This window comes from Pogona vitticeps, chromosome 2 (assembly GCF_051106095.1).
Source record: "Pogona vitticeps strain Pit_001003342236 chromosome 2, PviZW2.1, whole genome shotgun sequence".
Taxonomy (NCBI): Eukaryota; Metazoa; Chordata; class Lepidosauria; order Squamata; family Agamidae; genus Pogona; species Pogona vitticeps.
In genome coordinates this window covers 256,062,154-256,087,447 of record NC_135784.1, presented here as the reverse complement: position 1 = coordinate 256,087,447, position 25,294 = coordinate 256,062,154, and the positions used below count along the sequence as shown (strand labels likewise).

Genomic DNA, 25,294 nt, shown 5'->3' with positions numbered 1-25,294 from the left:
GGCGGAGGTTTGCCCCTCGCGAGCCGCCGTCCCCAGATTCCGTTCGGGGGAGGGGGCGAGGGAGATTTGAGGCGTCACGTGAAGGACGAGCGGCTCTTGTCTCCTGAGGAGGATTTGTGCGGGGCTTCGAAGGAGAGCCGCGGCGGCGGCGGCGGCGGCGGCGGGTGGGAGGGCGCTTCACAGTCTCCGGGCTTCGAGTAGGGGAGCGGGCAGACCCTCACCACCACCACCACCACCCGCAAGGCCTTCTGGGTTCCTCGCCGCCTCCCGGCACCATGATCAAAGCCATCCTTATTTTCAACAACCATGGCAAGCCGCGCCTCTCCAAGTTTTACCAGCGCTACGTAAGTGCCCGGCGTCGGGCTCCGGAGGGGGGCGGGCAGGCGGGCAGAGGCCTCTGTGACGGCGTGGCCTCCGGTCGCTTCCTGCTGAATGGCGACGCCGTGAGCTGGTGGGGCCCAGAAGGCCGTGTCGCTCACACAGTCTGGCGAACCTGAGGCTGCGGGGCCTTTACTGAGTCGGTCCATCTCACGCTCGGACTTCCTCGTTTCCCGCTCCCTCCCTTCCCCTTCGCTTCGCCTGGCGTTCTTGGTCTTGGCTTCTTGCCCGAGGCGTGGTGGCCGCAGCTTCCCCTTTGCTTCCTTGAAGGGGAGGCGCTCGCCATGGCCTGGCCCTTTCTGTCAGCGGCCACTCCGCCTCGGCCGCCGCCCCCGGGCGTAGTCACGGCTCCGTTCGCCTCGCTGCCTGGCCGGCGCGCCCCCCCCCCCCAGCCAAGGAATTCAGAATTGCGGGTCGCCAAGAGCGGGCTTGGCTTACCTTGGCTTGGCGTCCCGTCCCGTCCTTTTGCGGCGGCTCCCTTTTCCCCTTAGTGCCGGCCCTCCGGAGGCCGGCGAATGGCCTCGGGCGATTAAAAACCGCCTTAAGCCAAGGGGAGGGAAGCCTCGTCTCCACGCATAAACAGATACAGATGCCTCCTCGTGGAGCAGGGCTCTCCATTTTGACTGATGGTGGTTCTTCGAGGCTAGTATTAAGTCGCACGAGATTACCCGGGTTCAGAATCCAGAGATGAGGAAAATTTATTTTCTGGAGTTACAGCTCCCATCATTCTACAGCCAGCCTGGCTGTTGGCCATCTTGCTTTTTGCGGATAATGGGCGAGCTGCAGCCCTCCCAAAGAAACGTTTCCTCACCTCTGACTGGGTGCTCTATCTTTTGGATACAAAGCATATTCTTTGCCAATGAATTAATGCTCCTTCCCCAGCCTTATGCTTCTTTATAACTATAAAGTTCTCTCTCTCTCTCTCTCTCTCACTCTGCCTTTTATTCATTATTGTTGTTATTGTTATTATTAGACTTATACTGTATACCGCCCATCTACAACATGTATATTCGGGGTGGTTTATACAAAAAACAAAAATAGACATAATAAATGAAAACATAAATACATTGAAAGATGGGGACCAATTTTACTGCAAGAGGCCATGATGGGAAAAAGAAAAAAAGTGATATGATATGATATGATTACACACACACACACACACACACACACACACACACACACACACACACACACAATATATATATATATATATATATATATATATATATATATATATATATATATATATATATGCTTCATGTCTGCCAGTCTTTCCCTATATATATACTGTATAGGGAGAGGCTGGCAGCCGTGAAGCTTATTTTGCACACAAGAGGAGAAACGATTGTTAAATGATGCTGTATTCTCATGTTACTTGGTAGCTGAGGCTCTTTTCTAGTTGGTGATACATGATAGTTGCCTCATGACATCGAGAAGAGGTGGCAAGAATACACAGAGGAATTATATCAGAAAGATTTGGATATCCCGGACAACCCAGACAATGTAGTTGCTGACCTTGAGCCAGACATCCTGGAGAGTGAAGTCAAGTGGGCCTTAGAAAGCCTGGCTAACAACAAGGCCAGTGGAGGTGATGGCATTCCAGTTGAACTATTTAATATCTTGAAAGATGATGCTGTTAAGGTGCTACATTCAATATGCCAGCAAGTTTGGAAAACCCAACAGTGGCCAGAGGATTGGAAAAGATCAGTCTTCATCCCAATCCCAAAGAAAGGCAGTGCCAAAGAATGCTCCAACTACCGTACAATTGCACTCATTTCACATGCTAGCAAGGTTATGCTCAAAATCCTCCAGGGTAGGCTTCAGCAGTATGTGGACCGAGAACTCCCAGAAGTACAAGCTGGATTCCAAAGAGGCAGAGGAACTAGAGACCAAATTGCTAACCTGCGCTGGATTATGGAGAAAGCCAGAGAGTTCATTGACTATGCAAAAGCCTTTGACTGTGTGGACCACAGCAAACTATGGCAAGTTCTTAAAGAAATGGGAGTGCCTGACCACCTTATCTATCTCCTGAGAAACCTATATGTGGGACAGGAAGCAACAGTTAGAACTGGATATGGAACAACTGATTGGTTCAAAATTGGGAAAGGAGTACGACAAGGCTGTATATTGTCTCCCTGCTTATTTAACTTATATGCAGAATATATCATGCGGAAGGCTGGACTGGAGGAATCCCAAGCCGGAATTAAGATTGCCGGAAGAAATATCAACAACCTCCGATATGCAGATGATACCACTCTGATGGCAGAAAGTGAGGAGGAATTAAAGAACCTTGTAATGAGGGTGAAAGAGGAGAGTGCAAAAAATTGTCTGAAACTCAACATCAAAAAAACTAAGATCATGGCCACTGGTCCCATCACCTCCTGGGAAATAGAAGGGGAAGATATGGAGGCAGTGTCAGATATCTTCCTGGGCTCCATGATCACTGCAGATGGAGACAGCAGCCACGAAATTAAAAGACACCTGCTTCTTGGGAGGAAAGCGATGACAAACCTCGACAGCATCTTAAAAAGCAGAGACATCACATTGCCAACGAAAGTCCGAATAGTCAAAGCTATGGTTTTTCGTGCAGTGATGTATGGAAGTGAGAGCTGGACCATAAAGAAAGCAGACCGCCGAAGAATTGATGCCTTTGAATTGTGGTGCTGGAGAAGGCTCTTGAGAATCCCCTGGACTGCAAGGAGAACAAGCCTATCAATTCTAAAGGAAATCAACCCTGAGTGCTCATTGGAAGGACAGATCCTGAAGCTGAGGCTCCAGTACTTTGGCCATCTCATGAGAAGAGAAGACTCATTGGAAAAGACCTTGATGTTAGGAAAGTGCGACGGCAAGAGGAGAAGGGGACGACCGAGGATGAGATGGCTGGACAGTGTCTGCGAAGCAACCAACATGAATTTGACACAACTCTGGGAGGCAGTGGAAGATAGGAGGGCCTGGCGTGCTCTGGTCCATGGGGTCATGAAGAGTCGGACACGACTAAACAAAATGAAACGATAGTTGCGTCTTGGACACGACTAAACAAAATGAAACAATAGTTGCCTCTTGTGATGAAGCTTTTTGGTGATCCTTGTGGATTATTTAAAAAATAGTGTCTATGCTGCTTGGCAGATACACACGGAAGGACAAAGCAAATGGATGGTGGTTAATGGAATAGAAGTGCCATTTTAAGTGCTATTTCCTGTGCATAAAAATAATAAAATTTCAATTAAAGGAGAACATTCTAAGTCTCATGTACATGTAGTCATGTGTGGGAAGTGTACACACACCTGTTTTGCCCTATATTCTTGTGACCATTTGTTCTGGATTAGAGTATGCATGCACAATGAAACACAAGTGTACATTTGTTAGTATTCTGGTAGGAAAGACATTGCATACCTTTCAAGATTTTACTCTGCAGCTGCTGGGGAAGAGCAGTTCTCTTCATGTTCTCAGTCTGTGAGGGTTCAGTTTTCGGGGCTGTCCTTCAAATAAAGGACGAGACGGTTCAGGTAAATCAAAGGGTTCAGTATTTATTGCAACATCAACTCCAACAGGGTTCACCCCTAAAAAGGGGTTCAAGGATTCTTGCAACATATTGCTTGGCTTTAACGGGGTCCATAAAGCATTTAGAAAAGGGTTTGTTGTCTCTGGGTTCCAAGGTCCTGTTAATAACGGCACAGTCCCCTGCCCAGGGTCCAGTTCTTCATCTAATGATATCAACGGTAGAGTCTCTTCATCCCCGCTCCACTCACCCCAGGATGACCCATCTCCTCCTTTGACTCCCCAGGGGCCGGGTAACCCCCCAGTTTCCTCAGTTCGGCTATATGCCATTGCTTCTTTCACTCAAGCTCTCGGGCTACCGCTTCTCTTTCTTCTCGGAGCTTCCTCCTCCACTCCTTGGCCTCGGTCTCACCCCAATATGAAGGGCGAGGCTTCAGCCCAAGCTGGCGGCATTTCTCCGCCTCCTCATGGGGGACTCGGACCTGCTCCCATTTGTGGGTCCAAGGATCCTCCATCCAAATCCACTCCCATCCCCCCCGTATCTCTGCCGTCTTCCCTCTTATATCTCCCGCCGCTGCCTCAATCTCCTCCCTCCTTCTTCCCGCCAAAGATTCCCCGAGTCTCGGGGAAAGGGTTAACCCTTTCATAGTCGCCTCCAGGTCTTGCGTATCTACCCCCTTATTCAAGGTAAGGGGTTCGGCGACCATTTGTTCCCAATCTGGGGTCTCCATGCCTTTCTCTTCCCAACGCGTTGGGGACGGAGGTGGGGATGTCTGTGTGTAGAGGGTTCTCTTTGAGAGCGACGGCACTCCCACTAAGGCCTCCACTTTGGGGGCCTCACACAGTCTTCAAGAAAGATATGTCATTTTGGATAGAATTTTCTTCTTTTGTGTTTGTATTATCTTGGAGTACAGAAATGCATTGTAGTTCTCAAATAAAGTTGCGTATACATCATGAATTAGGGGAGTGTTTGGCTTTAAGTGTTTTTGTGCTTGAATCAAACCATGTCTCCATTTGGGCTGTTTTATAATTGGCTAATTCATTTCTCTCTTCCGCTGAGCATGCAAAGCAAAAGCGTGCTGCTTATATACCGCCCCATAGCGCTTCAAGCACTCAAGCCTTTGCATATCCACACTTTTCCATTTTGGGTGAGTCATTTTAATTGGGGTGGGGGAAGAAATGTTTTGGTCCAGCTGATTTTGAAGAAAGTGTTCCTGTATGTTTTTAAATTGAATTTTTATACTATGGGAAATTTAGGCAGCTTTCATCCCCTAATTGGGAAAATTTGTAAAATTATCTTTGTGAAAATATAAGGAGCTAGATACGCCCCTGATTTTGTTTTTATGTGGTGAATTTAGACTATGAAGATTTTGACAGTGCTTTAGAGCATTCCTTTCTGTGATTAATCACATACATTTAATGTTTTGATTTAATAATATACCAGAAAAAGATAAATTCCTAATGTAGTGTATAGTGACAGAATTGTGATACGTTTGTTTATAATAAACTTAGTTAAAATTGTGCCCTTTCCCAAAAGACAACTTGAGACGTTGATTGATTTTCAAATAAATGTTTTAGCATTTTTAATGATACTTTAACTACAATGTTGCAATTTTTTTCATTTTGCAGTAGGAAGGAGATAGTTCTGTGTATTAATGTTTTGTCTGATAAACATTTTGCTTTTCATTTTTATTTTTTCTTAGTTTATTTTCTCTACAAGATACAATGCGGGGGAAAATACTTGTTGTACCATATTTATATTTGACCTTTTCTCTGGTAAGCTCAAGGCAATAGATATTTTATCCTCTCAATGATTCTGTGAGGCAAAGTGGTCTGAAATGGGGTATATGTGGCCATTCATACTGTGTTGGACTTCCAGCTCCTGTAATCTTTGGCATGGTACCAATGAGAACTGGAATCAGCACCATCTGGAGCAGTCGCTTATGATTGCACAGTACCTAGGTTCTACAATTGTATTTAAAACATGAATTACATATTGTACATTATTACAATAATTTTATTCTCTTTGTTTTTCCAGAGTGAAGATACACAGCAGCAAATTATCAGAGAAACATTTCATTTAGTGTCAAAACGGGATGAAAATGTTTGTAACTTCCTAGAAGGGGGATTGTAAGTGTTAGAAATAGTTTTGCGTAGTACAGTATATAAAGATTTTTAAATTGATTCAGAAGTGAAATACAAAACTGTAGCGGTGGATTTTCCTGAGACTAAAAATATGTACTTCATAGGATAATATCTGACTCTGAAGACTTGCTACATCAGTAAAGAAAGATTCTGCATAGTAACAGAAAACATATTTCCTGCCAGAATCTTCAGGTTTAAGATATAAATGATGTATATGGTCGTGACAGAGTTGTCCTTGATGCCATGATTGCTGATGCATTACCACTATTTTCTTGAGGAGCATCTGAATGAAGGGGTTGCATTCATATCTAAGAAGTCTCACAAATATTTGCAGCTCTGACACTGCAAAGGGAATAAATTCAGATTATGTGTTTACATAATTGAGTCAGTCTTCATGAGCTGAAATATTTAGCTTTTTTTTTCTTTTTGAGTAGTTACCTTCAGCCTATTTGGTTGTTGACAATCTCATGCAGTAGTCATGCAATGCAGAGCCATAAGTTGGAAGTTCATTTCTCCACTGTGCCCCCGTGACTGCGGGCTGGACGCGATGATCCATCAGGTCCCTTCCAGCTCTACAGGTCTAAAATTATAAGATTTATTACTGTTGTCTATACTCTTACTGAAGATGAATTACTATTCACTAATGTGGTTGAAATGATTAGTTCCAATGTGTTCCTCAATTGCTTTCTGCCACAATTACAGTTAATGTTTTCTTGCCTCTTAAATTTTTTTTATTTAGTAACAAAGAGAATGTTGAATGTTGGTATTAGTGCTTTGATGCTTATCTTACTTTGTTTTAGATTAATAGGTGGATCTGACAACAAGTTAATATACCGACATTATGCTACACTGTATTTTGTCTTCTGTGTTGATTCTTCAGAAAGTGAACTTGGCATTTTAGATCTAATACAAGTAAGTAATACACACAAGTAAGGAACTTATTACAGTTTGTTGTTATGTGCTATCAAGTCAGAGCCAGCTTGTAGGGACCCTAATATAGTTTTCAGAGTAAGCAGGATGTTTGAGGTGTGGTTTTACCAGGGCCAAACCCCCAACACACACACACCAAGTTTCCATGAGTGATTATGGACTTGAACTAATCTCCTGAATTGCAGTCTGTCACTCTATCCACACCACACTAGGTTTTTCATACGCCATTGAAATGTTGACAACAACCTCATTATGTATGTACTTCTCTTGCTAAAAATCTTTCAGTGGGCTGATGCATAAACTAAAAGTTGTGTATCTTTGAAACTTCTTGATATTAATATTAAATGGTTTTTAGTATTAATACTCTATGGTAAGACAATGTTTTCTTTACAGTTAGCATTAATACATATGTCAAGAAAATATACTGCCACAATAGTTTTAATACTTTGTTGTCCAGATTAATACAAAGGAGCTCTCTCTCTCTTTTTCTCTCTCTCTCCAAATACTAGTCCCACTATGTATTTGCATATATATATATATATATATATATATATATATATATATATATATATAGAGAGAGAGAGAGAGAGAGAGAGAGAGAGAGAGAGAGAGAGAGAGAGAGAGAGAGAGAGAATATAAAACTTAATCAGGGGTAGAATATAAAACTTAATCAGCAATAAAAACCCACTGCTGACACCATCACCAGTGTGTGCAGTTGTAACTTTATACTTTGGCCAATATATGCACTTGCTGTGCTGGTTTTAGTATTTTATTAATATGAATTGTAGTAAATAGGCTGAAAGTTAAATTGGACTTGCTTCCTATCAACATTGAGGGAATTATTTTGTCCTCACATAGATTCAACTGGTCAAAGCTAAAACTAACCCAGTCTCTTTATTTGTCTTTGTTTTATACAGTAGTAACTGGGATTAAGTCTTATTGGTGTTCCTTCTGAATAAATATGTACCAGACAGGGCTGTAAAATAGCTGTGTAAACGCAGCTTATACTTGTTTTTGTGCATAACAATTCTGAAAAAACTGATTTATCTATGTAAATTTTTTTGGGTTCTCTGTATAAATTTCAAATAAAGCACTAGAGGGAGCACTTAGGTAAACTTACATATTGCACTGAAACAATGAATGTTCTCTTTTAATTTGAGTAGTACAAAATTTAGTGTTCCTTTGGTATAGCAATTCTTCTGCAGTAGTCTACATCTTCTTCGCTGTTAAAATAAGATTAAATCTGTATAGTTTAAGTTTCTTTGATAACCCTGACTTAACTTAAAGCCTGCATACTGCTGCTGGTGTTTAGAAAGCTCACACTAGTGTCTGCCTACATAATAGTGTAGTGGACCTTTTGTGTACACTAGACAATGTTAATTTGTACACGAAGTAACTTCTTTTAGGTTTATTCTCATTTGATTTGAAATTATTAGCTTGCATTACTCTTTACCATGCTCATTCTCTAAAACTTGAATAAGGACTATATAGCCAGTTGTGTAAATATGGGAAATTCAGATTAAAAGCCCTAGGTACGAAACCCACAAATTGGATTCTCTTTCTAGCCTGCAGAGCTATTATAAAGCTAAAAGACCACAGCAAGGTTTTTGGAAGATGGCTGAGATTCAAATGAAAGAAATAACATTACATGTTCTTGCTCCTTAATTTTATTAACAGAAAAGACACAATCTATCTTGTTCCTTGCCAAAAGAAAACTAAATTGGACTTCTCTAACTCAGGTTTAGAAGTCTGAAATGATCATTCAAATTGCCGTTGTAAAATGGAGTTAAACCTGCAGTGTATTGTGCATGTGTATGACCTAGTGGGCCAGTATTGGGAAATTAGCACTTTAAGCACAGTGGTTTCTGTGATGTTAGATATTAAATTATAATTTTGCAGTAGGACAATGAGTAGTCTGATTGTCCTACTGCTAAATTGCTGTTTGCTGAAGTACTCTTTCATTTTGAAGCTTGAAACCTGTTTGTCCTGAATGGAACAGATGCATCCTATTGCCATGTAAACTGATATGTTGACTGTGTAGTGCAGTGGTCCTCAACCTTGGGCCTCCAGATGTTCTTGGACTACAACTCCCAGAAGCCTTCACCACCACCTCTGCTGGCCAGAATTTCTGGGAGTTGAAGTCCAAGAACATCTGGAGGCCCAAGGTTGGGGACCACTGGTGTAGTGCACACATCGCCAGTCTTCTAGATAACAACACAAAACATGAAGACCAAATGTGCATCCAAAAATATACTGACAAGAATCAAAACATTCCAGCTTTGTGATTGAAGCTGGCATAAACATGAAAATATTTTATACTTTATTTTATCTTAGTTTTTTTGGGATGCACATTTGCTAGTTTTGGTTTTTGCTACTGTCAGGTACCTCTCTGAAATATGTGTGGCAGAGATTTTCTGAGATGCATGTTACAGAATAATGGGGTGGTAAAAAGGTTAGTTTAAGCAAGAGTTGCTTAACAAGGCTGCCTTAGACTCTAAGGCTTAGAGTACACAATATTTAAGCTGATAGAAGATCTTAAGTACTGTTTGAAACAGTGTACATCTGAGCAAGGAGCAGGAATGTTAAGCTGTGTAGGCAAAGTTTAAGCTTGTATAATGCAATAGCAATATGCTGGAGAATCAGCTTTATCAACCACATGTATAGAAGAGATACATCAGACTTCCCAAATTCTGTATGGTTGTGTTATTTTTGCTGGATTTGCAGTTTGCTCATAATAGAATGGGAATGTTGTTAAACTTTGACTCCCTGCATTTTTTTTTGTTTTTTATATTTTACTTCTAGGTATTTGTAGAAACATTAGACAAGTGTTTTGAAAATGTCTGTGAACTGGACTTAATTTTCCATGTGGACAAGGTATTGTGGAGAACTGCTGCAATTTGCATTGAATATAGTCTGTTGACAGGAAACATTTATTGTTGTATCTATCCTGCCGAAAACAATCCTACTCTTATTCACATGTCACTCTTTAGATAAGCTAAAGTTAAAGTAAAGGTAAAGGTTCCCCTTGACATTTAGTTTAGTCATGTCCAACTGTAGGGCGCAGTGCTCATCCGTGTCTCCAAGCCGTAGAGCTAGTGTTTGTCCATAGACAGTTTCCGTGGTCACGTGGCCAGCACGACTAGACACGGAATGCCGTTACCTTGGGTTGTTCCTGTTTATCTACTCGCATTTACATGCTTTCGAACTGCTAGATTGTCAGGTGCTGGGACAAGCAACGGGAGCTCACTCCGTCGTGTGGATTCGATCTTGTGACTGCTGGTCTTCTGACTTTGCAGCACAAAGGCTTCTGCGGTTTAACCTGGAGCGCCACCACATCTCTTTAGATCAGCTAGTAATTTTTAAAAATGTAACCTGGAGCACAAAATTTACTGTGGTTTTAAAGATTTGTCTGTGAGATTTGTAAAGTTTAAGCAGTAGAAACATGGAGTTTAAAAGAAAAAGATGTGGAAAGAAAATTGAGAAGTGCTTGCCATCCCAGTATTCTTACAGCTTGACGGATGTTTTGAGAATGAGAAGAAATAATCTGCTTAATGATACAAGCCACAGTTTTCTATAAAGACCAAAATATTTTGTTGGATTGTTGTCAAAGTTTTTTTCTACATGAACATGGTGTTAGCTTTTATGCTGCCAAGTTTATAATAATTTTTGTTGCATACAGTTTTTCTGTCAGCCATAAGTAAACTTGTTGTTTTCTGTATACATTCTCTTGTTCTCATCACTCTGATAGTTCCTCTGAGTATATTAGCTTCTTCCAGGAAAGTAGACTTTGAGAGGAACAGTGAAAGGTTATAATGGCCAACAAATCTTTCTTCCCCACACCCCGTTTTCCTGGCAGAAGTTTTCTTCCTTTTTACAGTACTGATTACTGGTATTCTTACACATCTGGATTTGGAAAAGAATGAAGAAATGGGAGACTTTTGACCTTCAACTTTTAAGAAAGCTTTTTGAAATATCAATTCCCTTTTTTCTTGAAGATGAAGTGAGATTTCTGTACACCAAGCCGCCCTCCCACATAACCTATGCCCTCTGTGTTCTAGATTTCTGCAAATCTCTTCATTGCCATGTGATTTGAAATATGAAAAATGCTATTAGAATGAATCATATCCACTTGAGCACAGTTTCTTGGAAAAGTATCACTCCTGAAAATTCAGCATAAGAAGAAGTCATGACATGCAAATGTTCTGAGTAGCTTATGTGGGAGTTTGAAATGCTGTTGCATCTGGATGTGTTGTACAATACTGCTCAAAACATGTGTGATAAATATTTATAACCGTATTCTATGTGTATGCAAAGTATAATATCAGCCTTGAGCCAAAGTATTTCAAGGCTCATGAATATATAATTTAAAAAAATGTTCTTACTATATGGTGTGAGAATTTTAGTTAACTGGGAAAATTTCAACATAGCTCCTTGTTTGATTCTTCCCTGATTTGCTTTTCCATTGTATTGTCAAAAACAGTTGGAGGAATTAGTTCACATTGGTGTTTGTATAGCAGTGAATGAAGAACTGCCCAGGGTGAAAAGCTGGGAAGCATAGGACTAACAGTGTAATCATTCTGTGATCCTTTCTCAGTGCTTGCAAACTGTATCCAGAATGGTTATTGATTTTAAAGGTCTTCAATGACAGGTTTGCAGCTTTGTTCTCAATGAATACAGTAAATGAATCATATTTGTCAAAAAAATGAAATAATAACATTTTAGATTTTTTTCAGTAAAATGAGAAAAAAACAATAAGTGCATTTTCTAGGTCTTTATCATAAGTGCTAGCTCTTTGTAACTTAAATATTTCATGTTACTAATTACACAGTAAAAATAGTTTTATAACTTGGGGAAACTTGTTATAAAAAAATATTAATGACATATTTGCTTAAATTGTGCACCTTGAATTTATTTTGTGATCTTTTTAGGTCCATAATATCCTGGCTGAAATGGTGATGGGTGGAATGGTTTTGGAGACAAATATGAATGAAATTGTCACCCAGATTGATGCTCAAAATAAACTAGAAAAATCCGAGGTAAAAATGAAAACTATTAAAGCTAGTTGGTGCATGATCATACAACACACATGATCTGAAATTGCCATTTATCTTTTAGTATTGCCTTGTATTCAGCTAGTTGTATTGCTGTAAATGAGTGTTTAGTATGTAGCATGTAAAAATAAATTAAATAATTGAACATTCCCTCTTTCCTTCTTTCAACTTCATATCTGCTGTTGGCATCTGTGTACAGAAATATTTCTGAGCTTCCTTCAGTCAAGGCCGCTGCCTCCTATAGTTTCTTGGCTGGTCTTAATTTCTGACATAGTAACCACCAGCTTGGAGCTATACAATTTGATGGGTTTGGTATCTAGTACTTTTATGATCTCGAACTATTTTACCATCTTAATGTTATAGACCAAATTGTCTGGAGTTATGTCAGTTGTCTTTTAAATCAGTAGGTATCTACAAATAGATGTTGTCTTTTCTTTCCCGTAAATAATAATGAAAAAACTGTATAAATTGAGCCATGCAAAACTGTAGGCTCTTAGGGTGAAATTAAATGAGACTTTAAGCACACAATAATATTTATCTCCAGTTTTTAAAATGTGACAACTATGGGAAAAGAAATTTTCTCCAATGCTACTTTTCTTTCTGTGTTGATGTTTGCTGTGGGAGTAGCATTCCTATGAATATGGATCCCTTTGAGGGCAAATTGCACCTTTAGTTATGTGTTTTATGTCTCATTTAGTCTTCATATATAAATAGGTATGGTACAAACTGGCCAAAATCTTGTTGCATAGCATAGTAATAGCACTAGAGCAGGTTCATCGAGTTAATGGGGATTTGGTAAGTCATAAGTTCCAGTGATTCAGATGGCCCTAATCTAACTGTGACTTATAGTAAGTTGCAGTAGGCCCATTTGAATCAATGGAACTTATAAAGGTGTTGAATCATTCAAACCCCACTGATTCAGTGGGCCTACTCTAGTGTAATTTACTGTGCTAAGCAGCAGAATTTTGGTCATTAGTTCCTTGCACTGTTAACAAAAGAATATGATGTGATGTTTTTGAGTGTGCACACAGAATTTAGTAGCACATTTCCTAGCTATTTGCCTTGACTTACACAATATTGCTTCTCATTGGCAATTTGGCTGGACATTTCCCTTCACTTTGTTTATCTAATATTCCTACTTATAAATGCAGGACAGCACTGGCAGAGAAGCACAGAAATTGGGTAGTGTGTGATATGATGCATGACAATATGCTGGTGCAAGAATATTAAAGATGAGAAAAATTGGACTCAGATTTGAGTTATATAAAACATAGGAGAACTATGTTAAGTTCCTCATCTCTTGTTTTTTAAAAAATAGAATTTGCTCTCATAATTTGTGGTTTGAATGATTAACTTGTTAAGCTTCAGTTTTCAATTAATTATTTCAAGGAAGCTACTTCAGTAAAATAGACCAGGTCAATTTCCATTTCCATTTTTTCATCTAATCAGCTTAATATTTTTTCCTGAGTATGTAATACACAAGTTGAAAGAAGAACAGCAGAGTAATTGGATCATAAAGTGGTCCCTTTCCTTGAGCAGAGGGCATGTGCTTTGATTATCCTCCTGTCATCTATAACTCTCCATGCCATGCTGTGCACCATTCTGGAGTGTCACCTGACCCTTGGAAGTACTATATTGTGATGGAAGGGACTGCAGTGGGAACAGATGGACGGGAAAGACCTGGCACACATACAAAGCACTTCCCAAAATACAAGTTATTAATTTGAATTGGCTCTGTGAGCTGTTTGTTTTTCAACACAAAGATATTAAAAAGCAATTTACCACATCTTTTGTGGTTGAATTTTACTCCCCTATTGGTGGGTAAACATCTTAGAAAAAAATTGAAAAGTATTTTCCAAGTGAATTTGTACAAAATGGAGCAATTTTAGTTTTTCACTTCTGATACTTGTTGGGCAGAAATTTGCAAGCCATTTGGAATCAAGCTAATAAAGTTTTAGGCATTTGGATAAGAGGAACTAAAGAGTGAGCATTTGGGGTGTGGGTTTGTCAGGCACTATCAGTGACATGGAAGGTGTCTTCTGAAAAAAAACTGGGATAATTGCAGTGTTCTTGTAGTGTTCAGCTGGGTGTGAATTTGGTCATTTTAAGTCAGTCTTCATTTTTTTCAAACCACCTGATCTTTTCTAGTTCTTTCCATTCTTCTCTTTACAGACCTTTATCTTTCAGTCTCCCAGACAGGACAGGTAGATACAGGTATTGCCAATTTTCAGAAAAAAATGTGCTTCTATAATATAAAGGGAAAGCAAAATGATGTCAAAGGCAATAATGAATCAGGCCAGACTCAAAAATTATGTGTTGATAAACCCATATTAGTCTTTGTAGCCTACTTTTTGTGCTAGTTTCCCTCATCTTTTATTGCCTGTAGTGTATTTACTAGATTATCATTAACTTCATATATTTTTATTTTTACTTTTCTCCTTCATTAGTGTTCAGCTTTAGAAGTTATTACTTTTTAAAATGTAATTGTATCATTTGTGTGCTTACATTATTGACAAATCTAGTTCACCTGTTGCAGGCATGATGCTCCCAGTTGTTTAATGGCAATTAAGCAATAAGAAACAACACATAGGATTTTTTGGGCCCTTTTCCTTCCTGGTGTTTGAAGCTTCAACACATGGTTTAACTGTATCTAGGATGTACTGTATGTCAGCAATAGTTCAGGCTTTTTAGGATTTCTTAACCAGAATGTGAAAATGTTTTAAAAATTAATTTCAAATCCTAGTAAGGTAAGAGAACCTTATAATTCTTAACTGCAGTTAACATAATTTACAATGTAACACTTTAAAGGAGGAAGACCACAGGGAGTTCATGTCCAGAAGAGGGAGAGAGTCGAAGTACATCACTCTGTGACTCACTTCCATTTGATTAATTCTGGAACTGAACTGTTAACATCTGGATGCCCTGACCAAAAATGCATTAATACAAACCACAATATTTGTCTGTAAATGCAGACTTAACTCTAAAAACTTGAATCTCACTAAGCTTTTGTGCAAATGAACGCTACGTCTGTTTATGCAAAGGGCAGGAGTCTTGTATTTCTATCAATTTAACTTGTTGCTGCAGCCCCTCCTACTGCATCGAACACTGTTCTAGGCCCTCAGGAGTGGCTTTTAGGGAATTGCATTGCATTGCAGAAGGAAAAAAGGGGGAAAGCCCCAATACATGACAAAGATGTAAATAAGATACAAGGCTAAATTTTTGAAGGAGTGCATTTTTCATTTTTTTGTTTGAAGAAAAGCAGTGCTGAAAAGCTTTTAGTAGATGAAGGCTTTGGAATTAACACTGGGGACATTTTCAAGTGAATGTAAACAACAAAGCATAAAAATGTGTTTTGTGAAAAATGTGGCTATCATAAAAGACACCATATTTGCTTCATTTTCCACACTGCATTGTGGATGGATGGATGAAGTAAATAAACACAGGCCTAATACCAGTTGCAGTTGATTATAGAAGTAATTATAGTGCTACTAAAATCTTCTATTTGTATGAATCAGTTGTCTTTTATTGTAAGCCTCCCAAAATCTGTTCTCACAGAGTGGCATATAAATGTTGATATATAAATTAACCCTTTAAAACCATCCTTAGATCCCATTTTGAGATGATGATTAGATGATATTGCAGGCAAGCAAAGTTTGCAAAAATTAAGAACAATTAAGAAAAATTAAGACCCAGTATTGGTACTTGAGCTAATGTGAATATCCTGGGACCAGCTGGGCTGACTATGTTCACTGTAGCATCTGGATTTTAAAGAAAAAAATTATAGTCAGGGCCAGGCAACAGGACAGATACATAGTTATTATTAAACTTTTTAAACATAATTCTTTTCTGTCATAGAATAGTGCTACCTATCAAATGAGACCATTCAATCCCAGGGCAGCTAGCCCCATTTTATCCCTGTAGTCATTGATTTAAGTCAGTTTAAAATTTAGAACCTAACATGTTCAAAGTGTTTCCTTCTGTATCAGGATTGGCAAATGATGTTCTTTCTTTGCTCTAATGTAACGGAATGAGGACAGAATGGTAAAGGGTAGAAAGGGACTAAAGTGAAAAGAGAAATACTGTTTTCTTCACAGCTCAAGTAATACATGTAACTGTCTAAATATAACTCCACTAAATCAGAAATAGCTAACCACCACAGGTAATAATATACAAATTATTATGTGGGCTAAGTGGTTTTGAAACATTTTATGGGGTAAGTGGGCTACAGTATCACAGGTGAAGTGGCAAGGGAAATCGGCATACACAGCGGTGCCTCACTTGACGAGGATAATTCATTCTGTTCAAATCGCTGTTAAGTGAAATCCTTGTTAAGCGAAACAAAAAAGCCCATTGAAGTGCATTGAAAACTGGTTCAATGCGTTCCAATGGGCAAAATACCTCAGCGTCCAGTGAAGATCCTCCATAGGGCGGCCATTTTCTAGTGCCTGTAATGTGAGGAATCCGTACTAAAGCACAGCGGGGAGCCGCCTAGAGTGGTCTATCGACTAGATAGGTGGGATATAAATAAAATAAATAAATAAATAAATAAATAAATAAATAACATTTTGCACAGCGGGAAGCGATTTTGAAGACCCGACGATCAGCTGTAAAGATCGTCGTTAAGCGAAAAATCAGTTCCCAAAGCAGGGAATCGATTGTCGTAAAGCGGTTTTCCCCTATTAAAACATCGTTTTGTGATCGCAAAAGCGATCGCAAAAACTTCATCATAAAGCGATTTCCTTGTCTAACAAGATAATCGTCAAGCGGGGCACCACTGTACTGTGTTTCAGATGGGTAATGTATTTATAGCTGTTTGTGTAGGATTTTCGGTGACTGGTTATTATTCTTGAGCAGCTTCTTCACAATACCCACCAAGCCAGAAGTGCCATGTACAGAAGAAATGAAAGAAAATGGAAAACAGTAGATGTAGCATTCACAGTTTTATGTCTTTTAAATACCAGATCAATTGTTAACTGTTCTGGTAGTCAAGAAGAAAATCTATATTGCATCATTATTAACTTGGAAAGGAAATGAAAATCAGTTAATATTGTACTTCATTTTAATACAATAAAATTCTCTGAATAATTCATACTGAAGTAATTTTAAAATATCAGTATCTAAAGATTGCTTCCAGTTAAACTTGGCACGGTAGCTTATGTCACTACATTTGACAGTACAATATTTAGGGTGCAGTCTAACAATAACAAAACCAGAATACGTAGATCCATGCTGTAACTGCAAGTTAGATAATGAGCAACCTAACCAATTCACTTATTACTCCTTGACATTTCCCCCCAAACTACAAAATCATTGTGTGGCATAAGAAAAGGGGCTTTAATTTGTGTTTTTGTTTTTGTATAGTATTCCTCTATTTTACTTTCTGCTCGTACATATTCTGTTTTTATTTTTGGGTCTGGCAACTTAAAGGAGATGACAAAACAAAATTTTTTTAAAAAAATATCATGCCCATCCATTACTATCGCTGTGATCCAAGTGCTTGAAATTTCCAAGAGTATGTCTTAAGTCTTCTATCTGTTTGGCATTTTGATATACTTGCAGACTTCATTTTGTTTTTTCTCTAATTCTGTTCATTTATTTAACTTCATGAGAAGAGAACATAACCATTATTTTATATTCTGTACTGCATCCTTCCATCCTATTCATAACCCTGCTGCTTTGAATCATACTTGTTCTGGGATCAAGGGTTGATACAAAACACCAGCAGCTATGATTTACATACAAGTATCAAACATGTTGAAGAAGTCATTTCTAAGACAGGTGCATATTAAAGGAATTGCCTTATATAATGAGCAGAATCTCTTGGGCAGTTAATCTGTCCAGTTGTCTTGTAAGAAAGACTTGGAAGGAAGCTGGTACAATACGATTTGGGGGACAATTTGTTGAATGAGAAAATACTTTTCCTCTTAATGAAACCTATGTAACTTGCCATGTAACAAAGGAAAAACAGCATACAACTTCCATATTGCTAAATAGTGTCCTGAAAGCATACTCAAACTATGCCTTGTATTGTTAAATGTCCCTTGTTTTGTATCTTGAAGGAACACTGCTTTTCAATTTGGTGTTAACTAGATGAATGTGCTAATGTGACTTAATCATATCAGCACACACTGTTGTGTGTGTTGGTGTGCTCAGTTTGTAGTCACAAGCCAGTATCACTGAAGACATTTCTACTATGAGTTGGATGCAGAAAAATATCCACAGGAGGAGGGTGATGGTAGGATGGCTTTCCAGGGCTCTCCTCTCCCCAGCAGTGTCTAGAGCCCCCTGAAAGTCTCTGTTGAGGAAGCTATTGCTGAATGGGTAGGATTGCTGTGAGGAGGGCTGAGTGGTGGGGGCAGGCAGAGGCAGTTGCGCACATTGTTGTGAAGGCATGCGAGGGAGAGGAGGGGCCAGAGGGGGAGCTCCTGCCTAGTGTACCTCCTTTTGCAGGCACTTTTGTGGATCCAACCCTATGTCTCTCAGTGACTTTGGATAAAAGTCCTAAATGACGATGTCCTCACTTATCCTGAGATTACAAAGCAGCTGGGGAAATGATATCTGGTTAGTTGTAATTCTAGCTATATGTAAGTTCATACTGTACTTCTAAAACCTTGTGAACATGCCTAAACATTGGTCCTCACTGAATAACCATGCCTGAAAATGTCATTTAGGTTTAAAACTGAAAACAGCCTTACTGAATAATAGTGTATCAACCTTCAGCCATTCAGTTGCTTTTAGGCAGTTTAATTTGGAAAACACCATGGAATGTGTTTAACTCCTTACCCTGAAATACAAAAGACAAGTATTAATTGACTTAATACATCAATCATTGTAACACTTAGTTCAACTGAGGTTATCTTTCACATATCTGTCATGTTCACATACAAAGCTCTAGAGAGGGTGCTATCTGCCTTTAATAGTAAAAGGACTGTGTTGGTGAGGGATGCTGAACTGCCTCCTGTGCCTCACTTAATTTCATTTCATTGCTTCAGCTGCTTTTCTCACTGATAATTAGAAGTAAACTGAAAACATAAAGGTGAGGTTAAAGAAAAAGGTGAGATGGGAAGGATGAGTGGGAGGTCCCATCATTCTTTCCCTTGGACTCCTTTTTCAAAATACTGTCATTTTATCTATGAGCTGGGTAGCCACAGGAAAATAAACTGATGTCTGCCACCATCTCATACAGTTGATTTTTAAATAGATGGTTGGTGGTGTTTATTTAACATATCCAGGCATTTATAAACATGCAAAACAGTTCACTATGTTTTGGAAGTACTGTATGAGTTTTATTTTGTATGTAAAGCTGTTGTGTTTGATAAATCTGATTTAAAATGGTGAATTTCAGTTCTCCAAATGGAAAATAAGGTCTTTATACTCCAGTATACGGTACAGATAAATATATTATCTATTCTGGCAACAATTTTGCTTATTGATGGGAGCAACCCAAAATATGAACATATTTCCATTAAGAGTTAGTGGAACTCACAACGTCAAGTCAGTGGCTAAATCTACTTGGCAGTTCCCACTAGAGTAGAACCTTGAATCAGCTGCTAAATGGTGAGTCAGCATATATGTAAATCTCATTGATTTAATGGAGCTAACTCTAGTTAGGGGTGCCAGTTGGATTCAGATCAGTATCTTTAATAACAAATAGCCAGTCTTGGAACATACAAGTGGTGTAATTGACTGAAATTTTCATTTTAACTTTGATGTGGGAATGTGTTTGTTTTAGGCTGTTAGTTAGATGTTTATTTTAAAACTCATCTTCTTTTAAATGTAGAGTAGGGTGGTGGGAGGGCGACTAGAGTGACTGAAAGCCCATGAAAGAGATCATAAAAATGGTAAAGAATGATCCTCTTCATCAATATGAATCGGAAGGTATATACATACACATATGGTATACTGTATGCATCTTTGGTTTATCACTTCTCAGTTGAGCGAACACATTGAAAACTGGGTGGCTGTTAGGTTAAAGAGAGATTTCACACCCCAAATAACTCCTTATAATGTTGACATTGAATGAGTACAGCAGTTCCATTTCCTTGGTGTGCTGTGCTATTTGGTATTGGAGTTCATGGACTCAGGTGCTGCACTTGAAATACCTGGTGAGCACTGTGTACTTTATGAACTCATCATCTCAGCCATGGTCAGTTTTTCAGGGGTTCCTGATTTTGTGACTTAATCTGCACTATCTAGTCCCCTACTTTCTTTTTGTATCTGTAGCCCCACTTTCTCTTGACTAAATGGACCAGCTTGATGTTTCAGTCACCTTGTTTTCTGCTCTTTCCTCTGACTTCCATTTGATAGGTTGTTTGCCCTTTGTGGCCAGAATTACTCTGCTAGATGTTTCCCTAACATTATAAAGCCCTCTCTGTGTTTTCAGAACAGTAAAGGTATCGGAGGGTTCCTGCTTCTGATACCTTTGGAGCTATGATTCCATGAACTCCTGAACTGAGTATACTTGTGTGGATACATCTTTGAGATGTTAATCTAAAGATATAGAAAAGTAAAAACCTCCTTAGGACTCAAAGAAGACACAGCCATACAGAAGAGTATCAGATGTTGCATTATTCTGAGGGACTTAATGATTTTTAGTAGATGACATGAATTAGTTTATGTCTAAATTTTTTCTGTTTTGATATAGAAGGTATCGTAAAACAGTTACTTTTATGTGATTGCATTGTATCTCTAGGGTTTCTGGACAGTTTTAGGTTATGCCCCAGTTCTTAGAGACTGCATCTTCAAGCCTAGCCTTCAGCATTGTAGTCCCAAGAGATGGACATGTATAGGTATAACCTTACAAGCCAACATGCCCTTTCTAACTCAACTAGAAGTAAAAGGAAATTTTAAGGCGTATGGGAGGTGGTTGGGAGGGATTATATCCTGCTGTAAGGCTGCAATGCTGTGCTTCCTTATTTGGGAATTGCTGTTATGTGCTTCTGACTTATGGCAACCCTATTGTGGTTTTTAAGGTACATGTGTTGTTCAAGGAGTGGTTTACCATTGTTGCTTCTGGTCACTTTCCATGTCTGAACAGGGGTTTGACATGCTACCCACTGTAGCACATTGGCTTTTATTTGGGACTTACTCTTGTTGGACTTTGCAGAGTTTCATCTAAGAGTAAAAGTATATCAAACTGGGCTGCACCTTTTTTACGTAGATGTACTATAAAGGCATTTCTTAGCCAGCATGGATTTATCTGGTTAGGATATTACAACATCCCATTGTTTGGCAACATTATTCTCTGCTCTTCGGAATCATCTGATTAAGTATAGCCATTTAAATGTTACATGTTAATTTTCAAAAGTAAGTTGTAAAAAGTAGGTAAATAGGGACAAAAATTAGAGTGAAATTTAAACTTTCTAGTTGCATGTAGTCAGTGTTTGGTCCTTTCTTTTCCTGCAAAAAATTGAGGCTGTGACCTGAAGATTTAAATTTGGAGAGCCAAACTTTCATGCATTTTTGCAAATGATACTGTAAGAACTAGATGTTCTTGCCAAAAAATGAGTATTTATTTAGTGAAGGGTGTGTGAAGATTACAATCTGTGTCTGGAGAAATAATTTTACAGCGGAAGACAAAACAGGCAAAATGTTCTTTTTTTTTCTTTTTTCTTTTTTGCTGTATGAGGCTTTCGATTAACAACCTGATCTAAGCATATTTACTCAGAAACAAGGCTGATCTTGTTTTTTAAAAATGGTTGTAAAGAACCAAAAAAGGATGAAAAACAACCTGATGTAAGTATATTTACTCAGAAACAAGGCTCACTCAATTCAATGAAGCCTGTGTCCAGCGACACTTCATAGGAAACAGATGGAAATCTGTCATGACATGTAATATCATTTTTTTTCTAGAAAGTTACTGACTTTTAAAGTACTGTAGTTTTTTGTTTCTTATTTTGAATAAAAACGAATAAAAGCTTCATATATATAGAAATTCTGCTGCTTAAGAGCAGAATAGATTCCTGATGCTTATCTTAGAGAGTGCCCCACCTCCAAAATTCATAATCAAACTTTCTGATGTTAGGAAGTATTCGTATAGACAAAACTATTAAGGAACTTACCCTGACAACAGCCAGATACATCCAGTCCATCATGCAGAGGCGACGCATTGTGCCGTCGCTGAATGCCAAGCCCTAACTATGTTATTTGGCTGTTCCCTGCCACGTGTTAGCTGCTGAATGTTTTATTTGCATCTTGCTGTGTTTTAATTTTGTACAGCATGCCAATAAAGGTTTCTGTCTCTCTGTCTGACAAAACCCTTTATAGGTAAAAACAAAATAAAAGGTTTAAAAAGGTTTAAAAAGATAAAAATGTGGTGGCACCTTAAAGGCTAAGTTTTATATTTTTTAATGTGAGCTTTCGTGGACAAGTTATTTTTCTGACCAAAGTTGCCACAAGAAGGAGCTTCTCTGTGACTAAATGAAGAGTGCAGCAAGACTGTTCTTGGAAGTAAAATATTAAGTTTCCAGGACAGCATAAGAATTGTAATGTGGTGGCTTGTACAGTTACCCAAGCTGGACAGATTATTTATTGTGGAGCATGTGTGCCTTAAAATTAACAAAATTACTTTGTTGCTGTAGCAACTTGAATATTTTAAGTGGAAGTTAGAATACAGAGCTATGACCACCCCCTGGACCACAGATTTCAGAGCTGTTCTCAGGCATCAAGTAGGTATATCTTTATGAGTTGCCTCCATGTGCCACCAGAATAGTCTTTTGTTGTTGCTCTTCCACCTTTGGAACTCTGGAAGAAGAAAAAGGTGAGGGTAGATCAGGAGAGGATCTACAAAACCCAGGGATCTCGTTTAATTTACATATCCACAACAATACCAGCTCCAGACCTGTCATACTTTATTTCCCTCTAATTGGGAGCAAAGGGAGGCTTGTTTGTTTTTAAAAAATGGTTGTAAAGAACCAAAAAAGGATGAAAAATATTTGCCGTCCTTGTCATAATGGCAGAAGCCTGGCAGTATGTATGTAGAAAATAGCAGATTTGCCACAATGAATTCTCCCTGCCGTCTTGGCATATGCCTAAAATTACTTCAAGTCTAGCGAATTTATTTGACATAGTCAGAAGTCCTGCATAATCTCTGCTTCCTTCTGAGGGTATTTTAAAATGCATGTGAAGCGGTATTTTTTTTTTGTTAGTGCAGTGATATGCCATAGAATGTATTACTTAAAAACATAGCTGTTTATTAGAGGAGGGTATAAGGGAAAAACGTCTAAAATCTGCTAGGAAGGTGAATAATTTGTTTGAAGCGGAGCATAATACACTTGTAGAACTGTAGCTGATAGTTTTTTTAAACCAAATAATTGAGCTTAATTGCCGGTTTTTTCACTGCCAGAAATCAAGGTATAAATCGTGGGCACGTATTTATTTTATTCCTCCATGGATATATTCTGCTGTAGCATGTATACATCCTTCCAAACATTTTGGTAAAAGCAGAAGGGTAGTAATTAATATTAACAGATATTGAGATCTCTGTATTTTTATAAGCATGTGTGAACCACATAAGGAAACCTTGAATGCACTGGACCTGGAGTCTTTTCGTATACCTGTCCCAAATGATGACTTAGTTTCAATGTATTACATTAAAACAATGGTTAAAATCCTGTTGCTTAGCATAGAAAATTGCTATAGAGTAGGTCCATTGATTCAGTGGGGAATTGATTAATCAATTTCTCCATAAATTCTGTTGATTCAGTTGGGCCTATTCTGGTTGCAATTTACTACAGTAAAGTATGTCACAACTAGATCTGGCTCATTCGAATCAGTGTACCTTATGGAAGAATTGACTCACCAAATCCCAACTAATTAAATGAGCCTGCTCAAATGTGACTTACTGCAATAAGCAACAGGACTTTAGCCACCATCTTTTGAAATTAATTACATTCTGTGTGAAAAATAATTTTAAACATAGATCAGTTTAGGTCAGTTTATTTCATAAAATACTTGGACATATGAGTTACAATAGTTCATTGTTGAAACCATAAGAAAAAAGCATTATTTATATTTGAGGTGGGAGACATCTGACAAAAACTGGATGATTTTAAAATATTTATTGATTTCAGATGTGAGACAAGTGGTAGAGGTTATATATCATATATGCTGCAGTGCCTGGAAACAGTAACAATCAAGGACAGCATGAACCTTAACTTTAACCTCAGTCTGGTTGTTTTACAGACTACATGTTAATTTTTTTCATCAAGTTGCCATTGCATGCTTTAACCATATTTTAGAATTTGTGTGAACAGCTTTTTTCTCTTTCTGGGTTGAATATTTCAGAATAATCCATTTCATTCCAACTCAAAATACCATTGTATTTTTATAATCTTAGCTTTGTTGTCTTATAATTTAAAGATCTTAATAGCATTTTATTGATTTTAAAAGCCAATATCTTAGCATATCTTTTTCTTCTGAATACAGGCTGGTTTAGCAGGAGCCCCAGCCCGCGCTGTGTCAGCTGTAAAGAATATGAACCTTCCAGAGATCCCAAGAAATATTAATATTGGTGACATCAGTATAAAAGTGCCAAACCTGCCCTCTTTTAAATAAATTGTGCATTCCAGGTAAAAATGAGTAGAGGTTGATCACAGAAATGTTAAACCAATGTGGGTTTTCCCCCTCTCATTTGAATAAAAGATCAAGGTACTCTAGAAATTCATCATACATCTTTGTATAATTTATTGTGTTTTGTTTAGAGAATTTAAAGAAAGTGAGTCATTTATGATTACAAAGTAACATTCCTATAGCCTTCTAAAGTGTATCACATCTAAAGCAAGCCTTCAGTTTTCTGGCAAGATAATGGAAGACATTTCTTTGCTTTATGTGCTATGTTTTCTGTATAAATGAAGTTCTGTAATTAGTGTAAGAACTTTGATCACATTTTTCATGTTATTTAAGATCCTTGTATGTATACTGCATGATATCGGTCAACTGTAATTTTTCTTGCTTTTTAAATAAAATGAACTGGACTTCAGACATCTGTTGTTAGCAACTTACTTACTTTTAATGGGTATGCCCTTGTCTCAAACAAGACTGCCTGTAGTTTGTGCTTAAAAAGTAATCCAGGTTCTGTATTAGGTTAATCCACATTCTGTAGAAGAAGTTCTGTACTAGGAACAACTGAACTCTGCATATCATCTGCCAATGTAGATTTGCATACTTCACAGAATTCTTTAAGTTAATCTTCGAGGGGAAAGAACTCTATTGGCAATAAAGCCCCAATCACTCAAAATCCAATGTATATGTGTGTCATTGCCTTTTCTTTTTGCACTGAATTCCACATCAAA

At 38.3% G+C, this 25,294-nt stretch overlaps 1 protein-coding gene across 2 annotated transcripts; it reads left to right on the top strand.

Annotated features, from left to right (window-relative positions):
- Positions 1 to 116: 116 nt before the first annotated feature.
- Positions 117 to 24,981, top strand: AP3S1 (adaptor related protein complex 3 subunit sigma 1). 2 transcript variants are annotated; one of them, XM_072992443.2, is made up of 7 exons: positions 141 to 344; positions 5,915 to 6,006; positions 6,822 to 6,933; positions 9,754 to 9,825; positions 11,880 to 11,987; positions 14,175 to 14,216; positions 24,429 to 24,981. In XM_072992443.2, the coding sequence occupies exons 1-6, from the start codon at positions 276 to 278 to the stop codon at positions 14,208 to 14,210; spliced, it is 489 nt and encodes a 162-aa protein (XP_072848544.1). In that variant the 5' UTR covers positions 141 to 275; the 3' UTR covers positions 14,211 to 14,216; positions 24,429 to 24,981. The 2 variants fall into 2 exon arrangements, with proteins under 2 accessions (XP_072848543.1, XP_072848544.1); XM_072992442.2 differs by lacking the exon at positions 14,175 to 14,216 and having other exon boundaries at positions 117 to 344.
- The last annotated feature ends 313 nt before the right edge of the window (positions 24,982 to 25,294 follow it).